This window comes from Anoplopoma fimbria, chromosome 3 (assembly GCF_027596085.1).
Source record: "Anoplopoma fimbria isolate UVic2021 breed Golden Eagle Sablefish chromosome 3, Afim_UVic_2022, whole genome shotgun sequence".
Taxonomy (NCBI): Eukaryota; Metazoa; Chordata; class Actinopteri; order Perciformes; family Anoplopomatidae; genus Anoplopoma; species Anoplopoma fimbria.
The window spans coordinates 18,495,280-18,516,860 of NC_072451.1; the positions used below are offsets into that span (position 1 = coordinate 18,495,280).

At 40.9% G+C, this 21,581-nt stretch overlaps 1 protein-coding gene across 2 annotated transcripts in view; it reads left to right on the plus strand.

Moving 5' to 3' along the window:
* Positions 1-21,581, plus strand: part of kcnab1b (potassium voltage-gated channel subfamily A regulatory beta subunit 1b) — a 36,984-nt gene that overhangs the window by 9,410 nt on the left and 5,993 nt on the right. Inside the window, exons 1-8 of one of the 2 annotated variants that reach the window (XM_054626839.1) lie at positions 382-596; positions 9,147-9,190; positions 12,161-12,198; positions 12,759-12,838; positions 13,299-13,343; positions 15,003-15,047; positions 17,045-17,088; positions 19,491-19,577. In XM_054626839.1, the coding sequence (XP_054482814.1) occupies positions 382-596; positions 9,147-9,190; positions 12,161-12,198; positions 12,759-12,838; positions 13,299-13,343; positions 15,003-15,047; positions 17,045-17,088; positions 19,491-19,577 (598 nt within the window). Of the gene's footprint in view, positions 1-381; positions 597-9,146; positions 9,191-12,160; positions 12,199-12,758; positions 12,839-13,298; positions 13,344-15,002; positions 15,048-17,044; positions 17,089-19,490; positions 19,578-21,581 lie in introns of those variants that run through there. The other variant, XM_054626837.1, reaches the window with a different exon arrangement.

Here is a 21,581-nt window from a genome sequence, read left to right on the forward strand (position 1 = left end):
TCTTCTCCTTCATCCCTCTCCCTCCATCTCCATCCTCTCCCATATATTCAGGTGGAGTCGGACCGGCACAGGATCCCTGTCTCAACTCCTCACACACTGACCAGGACTTCACTACCGCTATGTCCAATCTTGACCTAATATCAGCTTGAGATTCTTCTCCTAAAAGAAACTGAACAATCTCATGCTCCCGTCATTCCTGCCTGGGATTTCCATATGAGGCAGAACTGGCCTGGACCACTGACCACTTTCAACTTCACATAAGAACAACAAGGACAAAATCGAAGTTCCACAGACAGAAAAAAAAAGACAGTTTAGTACTTTAAGGACACAAACAAAGCCTTGTTTATCTCGGAGCAGCTCTAGTGGCCTTTGCTAACAGCCATGCAGGTGTCCTTTGCGTGTACGGACCATGGGCTGAAGGCCCCGCGTAACGGCGAGCACAGCAAGCAGAACGCCACCAGCCCCAACACGACCAGCCAGGCCCGCGCCCGCTTCCGCACCGTGGCCCTGATAGCTCGCAGCCTGGGCTCCTTCACCCACCGCTACCACCACAACCTGAAGGAGTCCACCGCCAAGCTCACCGGCATGAAGTACCGGTACGTAGAATGGTGGGAGAGATTGTGTGGGAAAAAAGGAGTGAGGAAGGAGGAGGTGTACATAGTTTTAGTTAGTTTAGTTTTAGTATTCCTGCCCAGTGCTAAAAGCCTAACAAACCCCTGAATGTGAGAGGAAGAAATATAAAAACTGAATATGAATGACAACACAATATAATATGCTAGAAATGGAAGAAAAACAAGATACCTCAAATGAGAGGAGAGACTAGATATATTAAAAGGGCCCTGATGGAGACAATGAAGATAAATGAGCAATGACAGGTGATGAGTGGGATGGTGTGTGTGTGTGTGTGTGTGTGTGTGTGTGTGTGTGTGTGTGTGTGTGTGTGTGTGTGTGTGTGTGTGTGTGTGTGTGTGTGTGTGTGTGTGTGTGTGTGTGTGTGTGTGATTGTGTCAAGATAAAAAACACTTTTCCAAGATGCAGATTTATTGGCAACTCTATATGATTTAACAGGGCTTCAGCAAACTAGGATCTGGAATTGTAAAGATTGTTTGGAGTTGTGTTTAATTGCTTTCAAGTGTTTTTTGAAGAGAGACGAGATATTATGGTCTGGTAATGACAGATAGAGAAGGGCATATTACTCAAATTACACCTGTTAGTGCATATAGATAATACCCTGGAAATAAATATGATTCCATAACATGAAAGGACCTGTCACAAATATATTACCATACTTATATCATGAATACAAGATATGAACCATAATAACCATACAGTGTGATGCAGTCCCATCAACATGTACAGATAAGAGAAAAATACAAAACTGAAATTTTCATATTGAAGCTGCCCAAGAAAGTGGTGCGGAGCAAATTTGGGAGCATAGGTGATGCAACAGTACAGTATGGGTACCATAAGGTTTAGTATGAGAAGATTTGACTAAATGGTGATGCTTTATATACAAGATATTAATGGCAGGAGAAGCAGTAGTAAAACAATTTGAATGTGCAAGAGAAATAAAACTAACATTACCAATAAAATAGGTTAAAAAACAAACAATGAAATATGCAACTGACATTATGATGAAGTGCATTCTTTGAATCTACAGCACTTTACCTCACTGGGTTTGATCTTGAAGGTCTCTCATGAGCTAATTCAATACCACCAGCATCAGTATAAGACTCCAACCAGGCTGCATATAGCTCTCAATAACTGGCCATGACCACACAGTACATTCGGAAAGTGTCATTGTGTGTTTGTCTTTGTGTGTCTTCATGAGTGTGTCTGTATGAGTAGTAAACCCAGACCCGAGGAGTTAAATAGTAGCTTTCAGCTCACTCTTGAAAAAAGGTGACATTTTTTGCTTACAGGGTCAACAGAGACGCACGGAGGGACTGAGCGAATGGGAGATGATGGGAAGGGATTGATTTAGAAAAAAGAAATGGAAGACAGAGAAAACAAAAAGGCAGAATTAGAAAGTGAACGAAAGAGAAAATTGGGGCACGCGGGTCAGTTCACACAAAAGAGGCAATTAGCAGAATGGCGGCAGATTGGATGCGGAGCAGCTAAATGTGTAAGTGTCTACTTGTCACACAATCTCATCTCGTTTCCATAACAACATTGAAATGGCCAACTTCAATCTGTTCCCCAGCACCAAACAAGACGGGTGACTCTTGTGCTAACTGGTTCAGCATTCAGACTTTTTTCTATTAACCAAGAAGATTCATTTTAAAATTGTGTTGTTATTGTATTTTTAAATCAATCATTTAAAGCTTTTTTTTAATTTTTATTTAAAGTCACATATGCAACCAACAAAGAAACCACATTTTCACCATGCTTGTTTCACTGTAGCTTCTATTTTCCTTAGAGAGGAATTGATAGAAAGATGCAGTTCTGATGCAGGACTGATGGGAAGTGCATCTAAAATGTGTTTGTTTTGGTTTGTGACATGAGGATTTGCTCATTCTTGTAGCTCCTTCTGAAAACAGGTGGAAGATGTTAAATGGAAAGCTTCCCATAAGCCCTCAGCATATTTCCTATTTCACCACAGAGAAGCAAATGTTGGATGAAAAATCTCATTCCCTCTTTGCTTCCTGTTTGTCTGATAATTTCTCTGTCTACTTCTTTTTCCAAACCACTGACTCATAGCTGGTTAAAGTAGATGCTTGTATTGTTTTGGACGCCATCTCCTCTTACAAACTCTTTAAAGTTTTATCTGCGTGATAACAAAATCAAAAGCACTTTTTTGCAAAGAGTGTGTGTGTATGTGGGCGTATGCATTTGGCACATTGCATTACATGCATGCGTGCATATGCATTTGGCACATTGCATTACATGCATGCGTGCAAGTTGAAGGAGGAGATGAAGAGTGCAGAGCAAGCGAGCATAAACTAATAATACCACCATCTGCAGCATTTTAGTTGTCATGGCGATATATGGTGTTGCCAAATATAGTGTGGTTCTAATTGTTCTATAGGTGAAACCTTCCAATGCTGCTGGACCTCTGTTTTGCTCTTAATATAACGTACAAACCCACAAAAAAGGATGAAAATCGGCCAAAATATGTGATGTAACAAAACATGCGGTTTCTACTTGCTTCACAAATTGTGCAGATTATTTCTGGTTCCTGCTAGGGAGCCCCCGGTCGACTGGACTGAAGTTCACAACGGTCATTAGGCAGCAGAAGGCCTTCTGACGGTCCAGGAGGTTTAGGGAAGATTCCCCTTGGTTGGTTCAGCGCTGCGCTGCAGATGGGCATGCAAAAATCCCTTCTGTCAGTTCCTGCGGATGCAGCCTTATCAGTGGCCAGCAGAGAGACAGGCACTCTCTGCTGTGTATACATCTGTGTGTTGACAGTGTGAGTAATGCATATAATGAGGGAGGGGGGTTTGTACACAAATAATTGCCTGTTTGCATTATAAATGAGGGAATGGCAAGATACTGTATCGATCTTTTGCATTTATTATTCATTATTCTAATCAAACCGTAGGATTTTATAATTTCATAATTACTACAAAGTGAAACTATGTCTAACAATTTAAAATCCTTCACAGTGAGCTCGAACATATTTCAGTCAGCCTTCTTCATTTTCATGCATACCAGTGAATACTAACTACACCTAAAAACATACTGTAACTTCGAATCAGTGACGTCAGTGGGTCCATCTGATCATTTCAAGGTATTTCACACTTGTTTTCTTGTTGCACAACGAGCTGCATGAACGTTTTGGAGGAAAAGCGCTAGAGTTTCCACCACGTATGTTTGATGCAGCCCAAGTGTCATCCTTGCATTCATGGATGAATCTGCTGAGCCTTTTGCTTGATCCTTTAAATTAAACATCTCCATTTAATAAACCAATGAGCTATCAACCCTTAAAGCAAAAATACTGGTGTAAGGAAGTTTTGCTTAACATTATCATTTTGCCTGAGTCAACTAAATCATTAATAGCGGAGGATGATTTTCCTCTTCTCAGATCTCAGTAGTTTAATAATGAAAAATTACTGATGACATGCAGTATATGATTTTCAAGTGGAAAGTACTTTGTTCCTGTTATACTGTATGTCGGGGCCTTTAATCAGCTCGGTCAAGGACCTCCATTCAATAACTTGACATGGAACACACTGAATATTCTTTTTACATATTAAGCATGAAGTAAGCAAGAAATAAGCGTCTTTCTTTGAACCACAAATCATTCAGTGGGTTTGGACAAGGTATATGTGATTATTACACAGAGGGCTGCAGTTTTTTAATAGCCTTGTTTTGAGGGCTGATGCAACCTGCGTCTGTCCGTCCACAGAAAGATAACAGATATTCTGCAGCTGTGGCTCCTGTCAGGATGCACCAGAAATCCTAATTGGCTTAGTTTTTGCCTACCATGTGTTTTATGTTGGGGTTTTTTAAGTGAACTTTGGGTATGTGTGTGCATGCGCAGGTGCCTGTGTGCATACATGCGTGTTTGCATGACTTCATGTGCGTCTGCACTCCCGGAGTCCATCATGCTGCTTTTGCTCAGAGGCACACTATTTGGCTGAGGGTACCCTCTGGGCTGTTGTTGTTTTTGCCCAGTTTTTTTTTTTTATCATACATCAAAAAACTTAATTAGGCTTAAAAAAAAATGGATGTATTTTAGGTTCCAACATCATTCATTTTAAATTCATGTCACGGCTGTTCTGCTGTGATGTGTAGTTCTAATGATATGAGCCAGGGTGTTGCACAACAGGAGCCCTGTGGAGTGGAGCTCCTAAAGACCAAACAAGCCCCCAAGGATCAGATCCGCCAAAAACTCTCAGTTAAACAGCCAGGACGTTTTGCATGGATTTTGCATTTTAATTAAAGGTCACAACTAAAATGGTTTTCCGCGAGCATAATGGTTTTATAATAGCAAATCAAATGTTAGCTTTTTCTCCTAAAGTGGCCTCTGTAAACAGACTGTTATCACAGAGATAATTGGAAGGGATGAAAGTGAAAGCAAACACTGCTGCATGTGGATAACAGGATGACTAAGAGAATACATTTAATGTAAATTACAAACCATGCTTGGTGGCTGGGCTATCTGTGAAATCTATCTGAGCCATCCTCATCTTTGAGGTCAGCAGAAAGCCAGTTTGCATCAGAAGTATAAGCTTGGCAAGATACTGTATCAAACTCAGCATTTATATCATAGTTGCTGAAACGATAACAGTACAAAGCAACTTTTTCATCTTATTTCTCTAGAATGATTTCTGAGATCCTTGACAGTGCAGTTAAAAATGTCTCAGTTTGGCTTCTTAATGTCGATGCATTCAAGTGAACAGAAACTAAACCAAAAAAGAAACTGTGAAATCACTACTGTATGAAGGTTTTCCAGTTATCATGACATGATTTTCTTTTTTTCCCACATTGCTAAGCTCTCCACAATGTTCTGAATCAACCACTTCAGATCTGCCCACATGTTTTTCAATACAGAATCAACCCACAGGCCACTAGCTTCAATCATGCGTCTCTGCATCAAATACGTTATTCCATGAAAATTCTTTAACCATTGGTTTGGATAAAAACAAATGTCCGAGCGTTTTGAATATAGCCAAGCTCAGCGTAGTAAAAAATATCAGTGTTTTTCATGTGTATACTGTGTATACTGTATACTGCATATTGCATATGAATGACCAAAGTTGACTTTGGCCCTGTGGAAAGACAAAGCAGAAAGTCATGTCCAGACTCTTGCTCTCTATCACACACACACACACACACACACACACACACACACACACACACACACACACACACACACACACACACACACACACACACACACACACACACACACACACACACCATACAAACATGCGCGTTGTGCAGGCCCTGTAGGGAGCTGGCTGTCATTTCCTATTTCCCATTCTGTGTCATATAGAATGCTTTATCTGTAGAGGGCGTTTGATCTGCTTAGACTCGGGGCTTGGTCTTGAAACTCTGCAAGCCTCAGTCTGTTGCTTGTGTGTCTTGTTTTCTGTCTCTCTTTATAGCACTCTTTCTCCTTCTCTTCTCCATCCATTTCCTGTTTTATATCATTGGTGAGGATTCAACCAGGCCTGTAGGCTTCGTCAGTATTTTTTTTTTCCAGCAACTCTGCTGGGGCTTTTCTCTCCTACTTAATCTATTCATTTGTTTCCCTTGCAGTGCTCGATTTCACTTCCCTACTTTATTTTCACCCACACAGGCCCTGGCTTTGATATATTTAGAATATGACACGCCTTTCTACCCTGCACTGAATTATTTTTGCTTACATCATGATGGTTACCATCAGGAAAGTGGTGGGAACCCAGAATGTGGGCGTTGTCTAATCCCTCCGCCCATCAAGGTTGACATGTGTGGGTTTTCTTAGTCTGTATTAATCCCCAGTGAGTGAAGAGGTTTATCTGTTTACTCACAACCTTGACAAAAGTGTTAGCAGAAAAATATTGATTTGGAGGAATCCAATATCAGGAGAATAAATGATCCCGGGTGTGACTTGAGAAATATAAAAGTGCTTTCCTCGGAAGAAAAAAAGAAGAACTCCTACAATATAAGGTCAGGCCTCCAAAGATTTAAGCACAATAAATGGATCCAGATGTTGCCATTTTTCATTTTTTTTCAACTGGGGATCCACTAAGAATAGAACGGGCTACATACAGTAGCAGCTCGCAGGATGTTCATAAGCGGTGACAGGTTTGTGTGAGGGGGCGTCTTTAAATGACTCATTTGTCATTTTACTTCAAGGCTTCTTTGGGGCACCATCCAAGCATGAGGGACCGAGCCCAGCCACTGGCTTGCAAAGTTGTTTATGTGCAGTTTTGCATAGACAAATTGTTCTTTCCTTAGTTTGTTTATCAGACCATTTACAATATAAAATATGAAGAACTTGTGCCTCTGAAGCCCTATTTTCCCTCCCACGTGCACACAAGCACCCATTTTCTCTTGAATACAAAGTTATTCATTTTCCTTCCTTTGTTGCTGATGACATGCTGTAATCCCCTGAGTCATTAGGTTCTTTAGCAATGTGCCTCTGCTGGCACCCACTTACCAGACCTGGACAGATCTATTAATGTGCTACAGCCGGCTGCGTGGTTAATAATCAGGTATGGCCGGTGCTGTTGCTTCACTTGGGAAAACAATGCAGCAGCGAGGCGGCTTCTCCGCCAACTGAACGTCAGCTCTGTTCTTCTCCTATCATTAAGACATCTTCAATGCATTTAAAACGTCACACAAACAATGCAAACATAGCTTACGGAGGATCTCCAAAAACAAAGTTAGCAATTTTGCAAGAACAACCAGCTCGTTCTGGAAATGGAACATTCTTGCAAGCGTGCTTATTGTGGAGATAATGATAATGTGCATCAACTTGTCACTGTTAACGGTGTCAATGAAGACCAAAGGCAAATGTATGTACATTTTACAAGCTATGCAGGCATTAAGCAAATGTTTTTACCCAGAGCAACTTGTTAAAAATTCAGCCCTGAACATCCTTCATCATCTGTGCGGTGTGCCCTCAATAACACCCCGGCAGAACACACACAGAGATTCAGTCAGTATCACACTTCTAACCTACAGTGCAGCCCCTCCCCCACACTTTCATGGATCTGCGCTCCCACTCTATAATACATCAGAGAGACGGAGGATACAATATCCAAACTCCTCCGCCGTATCAGAGACAAGAACGCAGCCCACGATTTGTGACTGTGGAGAGATATGTCTCCCATCGTGTTGTCGTCAGTGCCTTAATACGCAACACATCAAAGAATCCATAAATGTATCAAAAAGTGTTTATGTGTTAAGACCTTTCTTTATATCTTTTCCACCTTTTCTTCTTGGCAGCTCGTCTGAACTGCTGACACGATGACTGATGCTTCCCCATGTTGAACACTTAATTTAATTTGCTGAGGGCACGGTTACATATCACGGGCTCGGATTAGTCCGCCTTCAGCTCGTCGTGCACAGGCCATTAGTTGACAGGCACGAGAAAAACAACTGCTGGCATTTCATATGGCCTCATTTGTTGTAATGAGTAAATTTCTGCAAAATCCAAGCAGAAGGTACAATCCTCAGACCAAACTGGGAGGTTGTTTCTGTGTCAAGAAATAAGTATTTTGACATATTCTCCTCTCAAGATGACATGTGATGCTTGTCATGGTGGCTCTGTGTGTGCATGTGGCCCTGACGAATCTGTCGAAAAAGTATCTGTCTCAATTTCACAGCGTTTTGCTTGAAATCACTTCCTCTTTCAGACGGCTGCCTTCGCGGGGCTGTGGATCACCATACATCACTCTGTGGGTTGACACCTGTAGTGGCTGGAGGGAGAACAATCGGCTCTTGCTGTTATCAGTGGTGTTAAGTCATCAAACACTTGTGCCACATGAGTTCCCCTCTCAGTTGGACATGATGTGGCACAGATTGTGAAACTAAATGTTAAATGGAGCGCTGAGACTCTGAGTGGATGGTGGCAGGAACTCTGCCTTAGTGCATCTTCCATCGTGTTAATGAGAGCCAAAAGTGCCGTATTATTGCCACGGATCAGCTGGATGTAAATTATCTGTTATCCAGGACATATAGGGATTAGGGGGGGAGAAACAAAGAGCAACTTTTGTCCAAAAATTGTGTACCAATCTCCCCAGTGCAGCAGTACAAACTGTTGTGGCATTTTTGTTTCAGTTATGAGTATAGTTTTTAGGGTCTTTAGAAGGCAACAATCTTCCAGAAAAAATTCATATTGATGGAATAAATCAACTGTCCTCCTGTAATCTCCTAATTCTGATTCATGATTGCAGGTGTGATAAAGGTGACCCTCACATTTAGGGATTCTCCTCTCGATCAAACATGATAAGATAGATCTTTATTACAAGTCATTTTTGTTGCCTGCATTGTAAGCTCCACAATAGCAAAATTACTGTCATATCATTTCAGTCAGTTATGAGTTATGTTGTGGAGACAAAATATATTTTGGCTTTGTTTTCGACGGAAAATATGTGTGCGCCCAGAGCAAAACACAGCAACACCAGTAATTGCAATCACATTTTTTTTACTTGAGCCTAAGCAACCCAGTTTTTTTTCACTACATTTTTTTATCATGTGTTTCTTCATAGGAACCTGGGGAAATCTGGGTTACGTGTCTCCTGTCTGGGGCTCGGTGAGTACATTTCATTAGCACGAGAGGCAAATGTCTAATGGTTTCATAAGCATCCAAGAGCAAACTCAACGTATTTGTGTGTGTGTGTGTGTGTGTGTGTGTGTGTGTGTGTGTGTGTGTGTGTGTGTGTGTGTGTGTGTGTGTGTGTGTGTGTGTGTGTGTGTGTGTGTTTGTGTGTGTAGAGATAATATAGAGCCAGTGAAAGAGCTGAGCAGAAGAGGGTTGTGTTTTTAATCTGATTATATTATATCACCCTATTTTAAACCTCATGCATCTTTCATATGTATGGAGAGTCATGAGAGACAAAACAAATCTGTTTGCAGAGTTTTAATATTTTCCCTGTTAATATTTAATCAATAGCACTGGTTTAGGCAAACCAGTTCAATTATCACACACATACAATTTACACCAGAGGGTAAACACATTCATCTTGATTCACAGAGTAATTATCTTGTATGTGTGTGTGTGTGTGTGTGTGTGTGTGTGTGTGTGTGTGTGTGTGTGTGTTTTTTTTTCAGTGTGCATGCATGTGTGTGCCAGCTTTGTATGTGTATGTGTGTGTACTGTGATGCAGCATGTGTGCCAAGGCACTTTAATGGAGTATGTTTCTGAAGACAAAATAATTTGGCAAAACAGAGGAATTACGCGGTGCTGCCGAAGCCCAGAAGATACTGAACGATAGAAAATTGTTGAATGAGCTACTTAATCATCCCTCCAGTGAGTTTTTAAGGATTAAGCCCCAGCACATTCGGTAGCAGGGATAAATAGTCAAGTGGTAACCATCCTTCGACGTAAAATAATTCGTTTCAAGCCTCGGTATTTGCAACCTCAGTCATGCGGTTGTGCAAAACATTGATTCCACCTTGCACTGTTTAAATGGCTTTAGCATTTAAATCTATGTGGGTTTCTGTTTTATCTTCTCAACTGCATAATCAAATTTTGAAAGGAATAGTTTGACACATTTTGCTTTCTTGACTACTACATTGAAGATTGATATTACGGTCATCTGTATGCTAAGTAAGGAGCTACAAATGGCAGTTAGCTTAGCTTAGCTTAGCACAAAGACTGGAAACGGGGAAAAAACAGCCTAACTCCATACAAGGTAAAAAAAAAATCAGCTTTTCTAAAGCTCCTCTAAAGCTCACTAATTAACATGTATATCATTTGTTTCATTTGTAAAAAAAAAAAAAAAAAAGAAAAGTGCTACAGCTGCTCAGCGGCTTCTTTTTCTATCTTTATATTAATCGTGGAATCAATCAATAATTTCCCAAAATGTCAAACTATTCCTTTTAAATATATTTTCAATGACCATTGCCAGATCAGAAAAATCCAACTGAGCCTACACCAATCAGTTCACACTTCTGGTGCAATTTGTGACAGACCTAACACCAGCCATTTTTTCGTTATTATAGTGAGATGAAAACAAACAGCATGTGACAGGATCAGGAAACATAAAAATAAAATATCAAAATTCTAATAAATACTGTGTTCACAGAAGCTGCAACTGCTTCTTTATAAAGAATATATAAAAATAATACAATACATCATTATAGTCTGTGCATGTGTTTGTTCACTTGTTTGTGGAAACTGTAAGAGGAGCAGTCACATGACCTGAGACTAAATCTGAACCCTAATACAGGAAAGTTTATTGATAGCTTCAATACTGATATAACTTATAAAGCCTCTTATAGCTTTTGACAAATAACAGGTGGTGTCTGTCTGTCTGCACCAGCCCTTTTGAGGCCAAAGGATACGACAAGCCTCCTTGAGGCGTATTACTGAAACTGAGCTTTGAGAAATGATGAGAAGAAAATGAGTAAGAAAGAATAAAACAATGAACCTGTGTTCAGAAAGAAAAAACTCTATGCAACATATGATCATTTGATAGAGTTTTTATTTTATGTGACCATTGCCATCTTAGAAAAATCTGGCTAAGCCTACACCAATCTGCTGCTACCCTTCTGGTGCAGTAGGCTACAAATTTAAGACCAGCCTCTGCATTGTTTCTTATTGGTGGGAAGATGGGGAAAGCAGCGTGTGACAGGATCATAACAGACAACAGAAGATTTGCAAATTCTGACAAAAACTTCTGCCTATGCTGTTTGAAGGGAGAAGCGAGGCAGGGGGTTTCTTATATCTATATGCAAGAAACCTCTACTCTATATCAGTGCTGTCTGTGCATGTTTCTTTATCGGGACAGTAGTTATTCTTCGATAGAAATAGCCAGAGTAAGCCTTAAAAGGTTATTTTCATCTGTTTTGAAACAACTCTACTCCCACTGATCATCATCTTACTTTAACCCTTAGTGTGCGTTACTTTTCTTGTATTTCTGTTTTAAATCGGCAATGTGTTAAAAAAAAAAAAAAAAACACCCAAGATTTTTTTAAAACAAGAAAAATACAAACAAACAAAATCTTTAATGAAAAATGAATCAAGTAATATCAAATAACATGTTCCCAGTGTGCAACACTAAGTGACGCCGGTAGATAAATGAGAAATATTTTGACTCTTGATAGATGAATCTTTAATTATAGCTTCCAACCTGCTATAACTCACAAAGCTTCTCTTAGCTTTTGACAAATAACAGGGACTGTCAGTCTTTCTGCACCAACCTATTTATAGAAGGAAAGAAACAGAGAATGTATGCGAATGCAAGAATTCCCTCACGAACAAACACAGAACACCTAAAGCTGCTTTGCTATGTTTTTGCTGCAACCAAAAATCTGCATAGAGCAGCTTACTCACAAGAAACTAATTTGGCAGTGAACATTTTTTTTCTTTCAATCTATCAACCCTGACATTTGGCTGTGATGGTTTTAGGGCGAGGCCAATTCGTCATACATCCATGCCAAAATGTCAAATGATAATTATTGCACAACTATAATGATTGCGAGTTTGGTTTGAAATTCATAAGGTCTCGCATGTTTTCAGTTTGTTCCAAAACTTTGACTTTGATGTTTCCTTCAACAGGCACATGGGTAACATTTGGAGGTCAAATCTCCGATGAGGTAAGACGACATGTCAAGTCCATCATTCAGTTGTCACAGCCCGTGAACAGATGTTGGCTTTCATTATTACCTTGCAAATACAACTAGTGAGCACTTGTGACAGTCTACAACATTCAATTCAGTTAGTAATCTAGCCTTGATCCAGCCTTGAAGGGGGGATGCCACTGAAATGGAGACAGCTCATCACTGCCTGATGACCACTGGGACTAAGTGACACACAAAGAGACACAAACAAACTCACAAAAACAAAACATGAGCCGAGTTGAGAGAGAAAAAATGATAAAATAGGCCTTCCCATGTATGGCTCTGAATAAACTGAAGGCACAAAAACTAGGTCAGAATATCGTGGGAAATATATTGAGCAGTAAACAACTTTAATCAACAAGCAGCCAGGCCGTTTTCATGGTTATGTGTATCTCAGTGGAAAAGAGATTTACTCTCCTTGAGCTTCTTTAGGGAATATTCCCATCCTTTTTGAAGTGTAATTTTGGGTAATATGTATAGCTGTACATAATACAACATTGAAGTCCATGAGGGGAAATTCTTCTTGTCTGTGTCAGGTGGCAGAGCAGCTCATGACTATTGCCTATGAGAGCGGGGTCAACCTGTTCGACACGGCTGAAGTCTACTCTGGCGGAAAGTGAGTTGTCTGAGATTTGTTATGGCCCTTCCAGGTTTTTTTCTCCATAGGACACCAGATGTTAACAAGGTTTAGCCCCAGACCAAGAATTATTCACCTGAGACATAAAAAAAAATGAAAGGTAGCTTGACTCTAAAGTGATTTACATAATCTTATTCATCACTGGAGGCTCCCCATTATGTTCACAGCTCAATCTATCTTTATAGGCCTGGTCATTGTCTCGCTGAATACTGCAGGACAGTCTGTTGGTGTATGGGAATGAATATTAATTTCAAGGTTGCATGTGAAATCCAGGCATTCAATACTGCCGTTTATCTTTTATCTTGTACTCATGCTGATTTTTAATCAGGTTTTCATGCTATAGATGTGTGGCAGATAACAGTCACGCTTACATGTTCTTAAAGAAATGGCAGCCTGAGATATAATCTCATCATCTTCTTGTGTATTTCTTTCTTTGAAGAGCAGAGATAATCCTGGGAAACATCATCAGGAAAAAGTGCTGGAGGTAAAGTACAGTCTCTTAAGATTCTTAATGCGTTCCATGAAAAGGTTTTTAGATTATGTTTGTGTGTATACACTACATGGCCAAACGTTTGTGTACAGGCCAACCAAAGCTGTACCTTTATGTTAGTATTTTATGGCAAAATTGCATGCACTCCCCTAAGGCTGCAATAATGCGCTCCTATTCAGCTACAAGAGCATTCCTGAGGTCAGGCACTGATGTTCGGAAATGAATAACCCTGATTTAAAGTTGGTGTTACAATATAGCCCAAAGACACACAGAGAACCATTTTTTATGGCTCACTTTGTACATGGTGGCACTGTGATGTCATGTGAGAGAAGGCCCTTTACGAAACATATTCCGTAATGGCTGAAATGTGCTTTTGTCTCGGACGGTTGCCCCCATCCTTTTGGGCTAGTAATTTGAAATGAAGCAATCTCTGTGAAGCTGTGCTTAAGACAATGCTAACATGTTGATGTTAAGAAGGTATAATGTTCAACCCGTTAGCATGTTAACATATAGAGCAAGTGCATTGTTTTGCAGGTATTTTGTCATAAACCAATGAACTGAAAAAAACTGAAATTCTGAACAAATGATGGCCATTTATGAAGGTCAGGTGATCACAAACATCCTTTGGTATGAATGTTTGTCCATCTAATATTTGTCAAGATAATTAAATAACAATAATAAATGTCAACTTGCAGGTAGCACTAGAATAAAAATAAGGGAATCACCAAAGTAGTTAGGATTTACCCTGTAGGGACCTTTAATGTCCAATCTGATTTTTGTGCCATCCAATAGAGACAAAAGTAGTGGACCAACCCACAGAACCACATTGTCATCTATATAATGATGAAAATGAACTTTGTTTAACAGACATATGTTTCCTTTCTCATTCCTACAATTATCTTGTTATCGAGAATTTCCCATTTATGTTAGGATTCCTGAACCCAGGTTGGGAACCACTTCATGCTATTATTTAAGTATAAGGTTTCCCCTGCAATTGACACAAGCCAGAAACCATGAAAAAGAGACTAACAATTTTGGCCACATGGTGTTTGTGTGCAATATGCTTGTGCTTAATATATTCATGTACGTCTGCTTTCAAGCATTGTACATTGTGAATTGAAGCGGTTGAAGGTGCAGAATGTGCATCAATCTCACCTATCTTAGCTTTTAAATAACCAAAATCTCCCTATCTAAATGTCACCATGTAAAAATGTAAAAGTTGTCCGTGGCTCACAGTTGAATAGCAAGCAGATGCTGGTGAGTGTGAGCTTGTATCTGCACCACAGAAAATATCAGTTTGTTGATAAGACTCGGTTATGTCTATCACCCTGCTCATCAACTCATGGCAACTCTCTGCCTGCAGTAACCTCAACTCTGGATCCTTTTAAATTATTGATTATTCCAGCATTGGGGATTTTATAGCAAGGCAGCTATCTTGGTGGAGTTCAGAGAAAAAGGGTCCCTCTGTGATTTTTCATACCAGATAAGTTACATGTTTGAACTGCCATTTCACACTGCAGGATAAAAGGTCACTGAAGAACACTTGAGTGTCCATGCACACATGCATCTTATGCACAACAGCTTTCAAGCCCTTTTTTATGACCTTTTGATGTGTCTGTCTGTCTGTCTGTCTGTCTGTCTGTCTTCCTTCAGGAGATCCAGCTTGGTGATCACCACAAAGCTTTACTGGGGAGGAAAGTAAGTGTGTGTGCATGCAAGTGTGTGTATGGAGTCCAGCATGTGAGTTTTCCTCCTCAGATGTTGCTGCTATCTCACCAAAAACAGACTGCACATTAAAACGTAAAGCTACACAGCGTGACATGGCATCGACCATTTTCGTAAAAACCCACAGGCGCACACATGGAGGCCACACTCGAAAAATGAGTGACACATACGCAAATTTAAACATGGCTGTGTTCTCACCCCCTCTTGATTCCCTTCATACTCTTCCTCAGACTTCTCGCCAAACTGCAAAGAGTCATATCTGCTTCTTCTGACATGCTGAAGTATTCTGCTCTCAGTCTGCATTAGTAACATTTCCTCTGTTTCTAAAAGTCTTCAGGCTCGTACTGAGGGAAGTAGTAGCTCCATCAGTACATCCACATTCTTCATCTGGTTCTCTTTTCAAGTATCTGATGTAGATGAGTAGAGTCGGGCCTAGGTGCAATTGTGAAAATTTGATTTAAGCTCATTTTCAGACTATCGTCAAGGTACCAAATCAGTCTGCAGGCTGAATGGATTTACATTACAACTACTTAACCCCCCGCTGAGCGAGCTGAGAGGCCTGTCAAGCATCTCATCACCCAAACACTCAGTAGATATTTGCACACTTTATTCTTCCACTTCCCTACCATTTTGCACAAAAGGTAAGAAAACATGTTAAAATGGAGGAGGGAAAGTATTTTTTGTGTTTGTACTACATTATTATAACCCTAAGCAGGCTGGAACACTGCAGGAAGGAGGGCGGCAGAAAAGAGAAGTTGTGAAATGAAGCAAGAACAAAACAAAAGACAGCAAAAGAGAGAAACACTGGAACAGAAAAAAAAGTAATTAAATAGAAAGGGAAAAATGCAGGCATGGGGAACATGTCAAAGTGACTGCTGACAAATCACTGAAGCAACATTTTGGAGATTATAACTTCACAATTTCACTGTTTTTTGGTTGACGACACAGCCTTATAAACCCACTGTACACTATATGCTCAGCGCTACATCTCAGACGGACAAAGTTAGCGACTAGCTTATGAACATAGGGGAGCAATTAGAAGCTACTGACCCAGATATTTCCCTCAGGAATTGGTAGACAACTAAACAGAACTATAAGGAGAGTAAATATAGGATTTATATTTAGCATCTAAGTGGATGCTTATGTTGCTTCTTATTGGCTGGATGTATAAAAAGGCAATTGTTAGCCAACTCAAACGCCATGACAACTTTATAAGGTGATGTTAGTTTTTGTGTTTATAACTTGTTGCACAGCCCCAAAGTAGCCACAAAATAAAAAAAATAATTAAAACAGATATGCCACAACAGTCAAGTAAATGTCCTGAATTCAAAAGTGTACTTAAGTAAAAGCTACATTATGTATCAAAAGGACTGAATGGCTTCTTTCAGAGTGCTATAAATGTTGACCTGAAAAAGGCCAATGAAGGGAAGTGTTTAGCAATGTGTTCTCTTCAGCATAATGGCATTTAAAAATTACTTCTAACTGTAGATAGATAGATAGATAGATAGATAGATAGATAGATAGATAGATAGATAGATAGATAGATAGATAGATAGATAGATAGATAGATAGATAGATAGATAGATAGATAGATAGATAGATAGATAGATAGATAGATAGAATTAACCTGTAATAAATACCCTAATTGAGTAAATTAACGTTGTTATCACCTGCAAATCCCAGAAGCCCTGCTAACTGGGAGACTACTGCCAAATCACTGGTGATCAGGACAAGACAGTGTCAACAAGCCTTGTGTGCACAGACACACTGCACAGTTTGTTCTATAGCTGCGGGCACACTGCTGAGTGTTGAGTGGGTGCATTTCTCTTCAGTGATTTGTTTGTTATGCAGGCTCTTGTTTGGCTTGCCTAATGGTCTGCTTCAATTCACGAGAGTTATGTCTATGTGCATGAATGTGTGAATGCATGCTTCATGTGTGCTGACGTGCACTCCTCTCCCTCCTGTTGCAGAGCAGAGACAGAGAGAGGCCTCAACAGAAAGCACATCATTGAAGGTAACAAGTCGATTTCCTCTCCGCTGCTTTGTCCTTCACGTCACCCCATCACTCGGAGGCCCGCTGCACTCCTCTAATCTCCCTCTTTCATCTCTTTTCCTCCCCCCCCTCATTCTTCCAGTCTGTGTCTCCTCGCTGCTCTTTGATTGTTATCGGCATGTGAATTTGAATGCTGTATTAGATACATAAAACCTTGACAGATGTTTTGTCTTTTCAGTTCTAATACCTTTACAGGTTTCTTATTAAGAAGCTAGTACACTACAAGTTATCCAGTATCCTCCTTAGGGCCTTGCTTAAGCTTATAATGACATACCACTCTCATCCCATCGGCCCGCTCTACCCCACTAACAACTCGCCATCCGGTCCACAGCGCAATGCACCTCCTGCAGTGACTCAGCTCTCTTCCACTATATTAACATTCACCGCAGGCTCTGCAACTTCCTCCCCAAAACGGGAGACGGGGACATACACTTAGTAAGGTCACAGACTGAAAAAGCGGAAGGAAAGTTGGCACTGCCAATTAGCTAAAGCCAGTCCAGATGATGGGAGCCATCTATTAGAGAAAAGTGCAGTGTCACTGCCACTACTGGTGTGGCACATGTCACCACAGGGTAATAAATTGGCTAAAAAAGTGAAACATCTGCTGACACCATCATCCTAACTACTTGTTGTGCATCCCACCACAGGCCAGTCAATGACATTAACAAGGAATGATGGGGTGTCAAACTTCATGTTCAATCGCAGAGATCAGCGCTGAGGAACAATAGGGTGCAAGGCAAAGTCAAAGTCTCCTTAGCAACCAGCTTGTGTGTTTACCATTTTACTCACAGGACAAAGAAATTCCTTGATCATTTCAAAGAGACTTTCTCAGAACACATAATTGAATCCATTATTCATAGCAGATGCTCGTAGAAAATCTTTGTGGTTCAACATCTCCCCAAAAAATTCTCAGCTCCAAAAATAGACTTCCTTCACAGCCAGTAAATTCCAGTTAATCCACGAGAAAAGCAGACACTGCTCGCGATGACGGTGCAGGCTCCCATCAGGATCCATGTAGGCTAATGGGTGTTTTCTGGGATCGCGGGAGTGCAGATGACAGAGGAAGGAAGAAGTGGTTGGAATCGGCGGTGAGGAGAGCAAAACTCTCAGCTGGGATTAGCGGGCAATGATGAAGCCTCTGGCACTAATCTTCCACGCACGCTCACACATACTCAAGAGCGCTAGAGCGTCTTTTGCCTCGCCTCTCTACTACTTTGCTGTCCTCCTTTGTGACAGTCTCCTGTGTTCACTGTTCATCTTTCATCTGGTCTTCCCTGTGTGTGAATGGGGACTGATCTGCTCACAATACTTTGTTGCCATCTCTTATCCTCTCCTCAACGTACAGGGTTTCACTTCCAGCAAATGCTGAGCGAGAGAGAAAGAAATCAGCAAAACCTTTTCTCTGTTCCCTTGCCTTTCTTATCATCCTCTCAGCTTTGAATTTTTTGGTTCCTTCTCCGCCTGTCAAAACAGCATTCATTTATGTAAAGAGGATCATAGTTTGCATAGATGTGGGGCTTTTTCCACATAGATCTTTTTTACCAGAAGATAGTGGTGTGAACTCAGCTTTACCCCGATTAACCTTGTAAAATTCTCATTGTGTTTATGACTTGTAGTCCCATAACCATGACTCCTGCTAGGCAAAACAGACGAACTATGACAACTAAGATTCACATGCAAGCTGGATCAAAAAATTGGCGAGGCCGGATGCAGCTGGCAGACCCTGAGTCACATGTGGTCAACTGTCACCTTGCCATGTTTATGAAGCTGTTGGCTTTAAGTCCCCTCAGGATCTTACTCACCCTGTATGTCCTTTTACCTGGTGCTTTGGTTTAAATGAAAAAAAAACGCAGCAATAATCTGTATTGTTATATTAACAATACTTAGTGGCAGGTTTAAGTTTGCTTCAAACTATTACTAATTTTAGTGTAATTTCATTCCTATTTCTTGTCTACATAACAGTGTTGAACAAATAGCAAGGAGAAGTGGAGGGTGATAGATGCATAAAGGGATTATCACTTTTACTCTGCAGGTCCAGGCCAACTTGTCCACGTCCAAAGGTGACAAGGGACAAATGATAAAGTAACAAATCTCCTTGGTCCAAAGGTATTAGCAGGAATATTTATTAGTAGAAGGTGATGCTCAGGGCTTGTGTGGGCTATGTTGCAACTTTATTTATAAGGGTGTCAAATCACCCTTTTGAGGTTTAGAAATATTTATTGATGTGTTAATGCTGTGGTTGGTAACACATCTATTCCAGCAGTAGAACAAATAGGCTCAATAGACATGACTCCTTTCGACTGTTTTCTTCTTTCTTTGACCTGCCTACATATTTCTCAACATCTCCTTTCCTCTCATTTCAGGTTTAAAGGGTTCCCTCCAGAGGATGCAACTCGAGTATGTGGATGTGGTTTTTGCCAACCGGCCAGACAGCAACACTCCCATGGAGGGTGAGTGATTGCTGTCCAGACCCCGGGGGCTGGTGGGGACAATGCATGTTGTTCTGTAACATGAGAAGGTGGGAAATACAGACAAGGCCGCCGGCCTCACCGGACTGGTGACCTTTGCCTTTGACCAAAGGAATTGTCTTTGTGGTCGAGTGTGTGTGTGTGTCCCTCCCCCTGACACACACACACACAATTCAAGTAATCTGACTTGCTTCATCTCTCATCCTCTATTTTAGTCTAGCACTCTCCCTCTCTTTCTCTCTCTGTCTCTGTGGGATAACTAGTTTCCACAGGGTCTCAGCTACACCCGCTCCCAGCCCTCCCTGTTCTTCAGAAGCAGGATTATCTGCCCCCCCTGGGGGAAGATGATGTATTTTTGGACTGGTCTCACTAGATACAAGCCCTACTGTGCGCTCCATTCCTTCAACATGCTAGTGCTGCCTTTCCCACACGTCCACCTTATGTGGCCATTTATTTCTTTTACACACTTCCAGTTTCTACCTCAATTACTTCTCCTTTGTGATTGGGCCATCACAGATACTTGGGCCCCTCTTCTATCCAGCCCTAACCCTTTTTTTTTTTACCGGTTGTATTTAGCTAAAAGGATGGAGTCCCACTGGGCTCACAAAAACATTTCCCAGTCTTTCTCTTTGCCCCCCATGCTTCCACCCCTGTGAGCCAGCTGACCATGGGAGGTCAATCTGTCAAACTTATTGTTCCTGGGGCCTTGCTGTCACTGGTAGTACTGGGGATTGGCAGGCAGACCCTGCAGCCTGCTCCATCAAACCTTCTAGTAACCTGTCTCTGCAGATTAAGTAATTTCACCATTGACAACTGATGTAGAGAAGTCTAATCTGATTGAAGGATCGATTGATCGAGAGTCTGTCAGGATGATCAAAACTGCACAGAGAGAGACAACAGATAAAAATGCACAAACACTGACACGTATTAAGATAGATAGGCTGTTTTGCTTTCAGCAGCTGTGCCACACAGCCGCTTCATTAATCAGTGTAAAACATTGTGCACCTTTTCTTCATCCTTCATTACAGTGGCGTAAGGCCACTGTCATAAATCACTGTGTAGAGGGTCGGCCACTTTTAACAACTCGAGAAAAGAGAGGGAGAGAAAGGGACTGCATGTACAGACGCACAAAAAAAGATTTTCTCAATAGCTTCTCTTGGAGACTTCTTCAAGTCATTGTGCTAACATGCAAAAACGTGGAACATTTGCAGTGTCTGAGGTATTAATTCACACACCCACATGTTCCTGAAACGTAAAAGGATTAATAGCATTGGCACAAATGCTATTGCCCAGTGGGACAATAGCACAAAAAAACCCACTTGCTCAAAAAGTTGTATTAAGATAGGAATGTTAAGATTACTGACAGGTATGTGTGTGTGCATGCATTCATGTGGGAGTTCTGTTTGTATGTGGTTCTTGTGACTTTAACTGCTTCCGACTTTGTGGGAGACAACGTGTGTCCCCTCTGGGACAAAAAAATGTGATGTCATGGCTGCAGAGTCTCGCTTTGTTACCATCACCGCTTCCTTGTATTCATCCTTCTCTTTGTGTTTCTCTTTCTCTTCCCTCTACTTGTTCTTGACTTTGTCTTTTGGTTTACATCCAGTCTAACAGGGCCAACCTGTGTTACAAATAACCAATGTCCACCTTCCTTTCCCGGATTGAACCCCCCTCTCATTTCCTCTCCTGCTCTTTACTGTTGCAGCTGTCACTTATAGTGATGAGACTGTATAGAAGTTTTACCCCGAGGGGTTAAAGGCCGAGCTGGAATTTCATCTCACATGTGGCCTTATGGTGTATTTCCCAAAGCTCTTACATTATAGCATATATGAAGAAAATGTGCCTCAAGGAGAAGCATCTGTGCCATTGTCAACTCATTATTTTAATCGGCATATCACAGCCCGCAGAGTGAACTGTCCTAACTGTGCGAACTGCACAATGTTGCTTTTTCAGTCACTCTGCATAATTCTTTTTTGACAGAGCAAT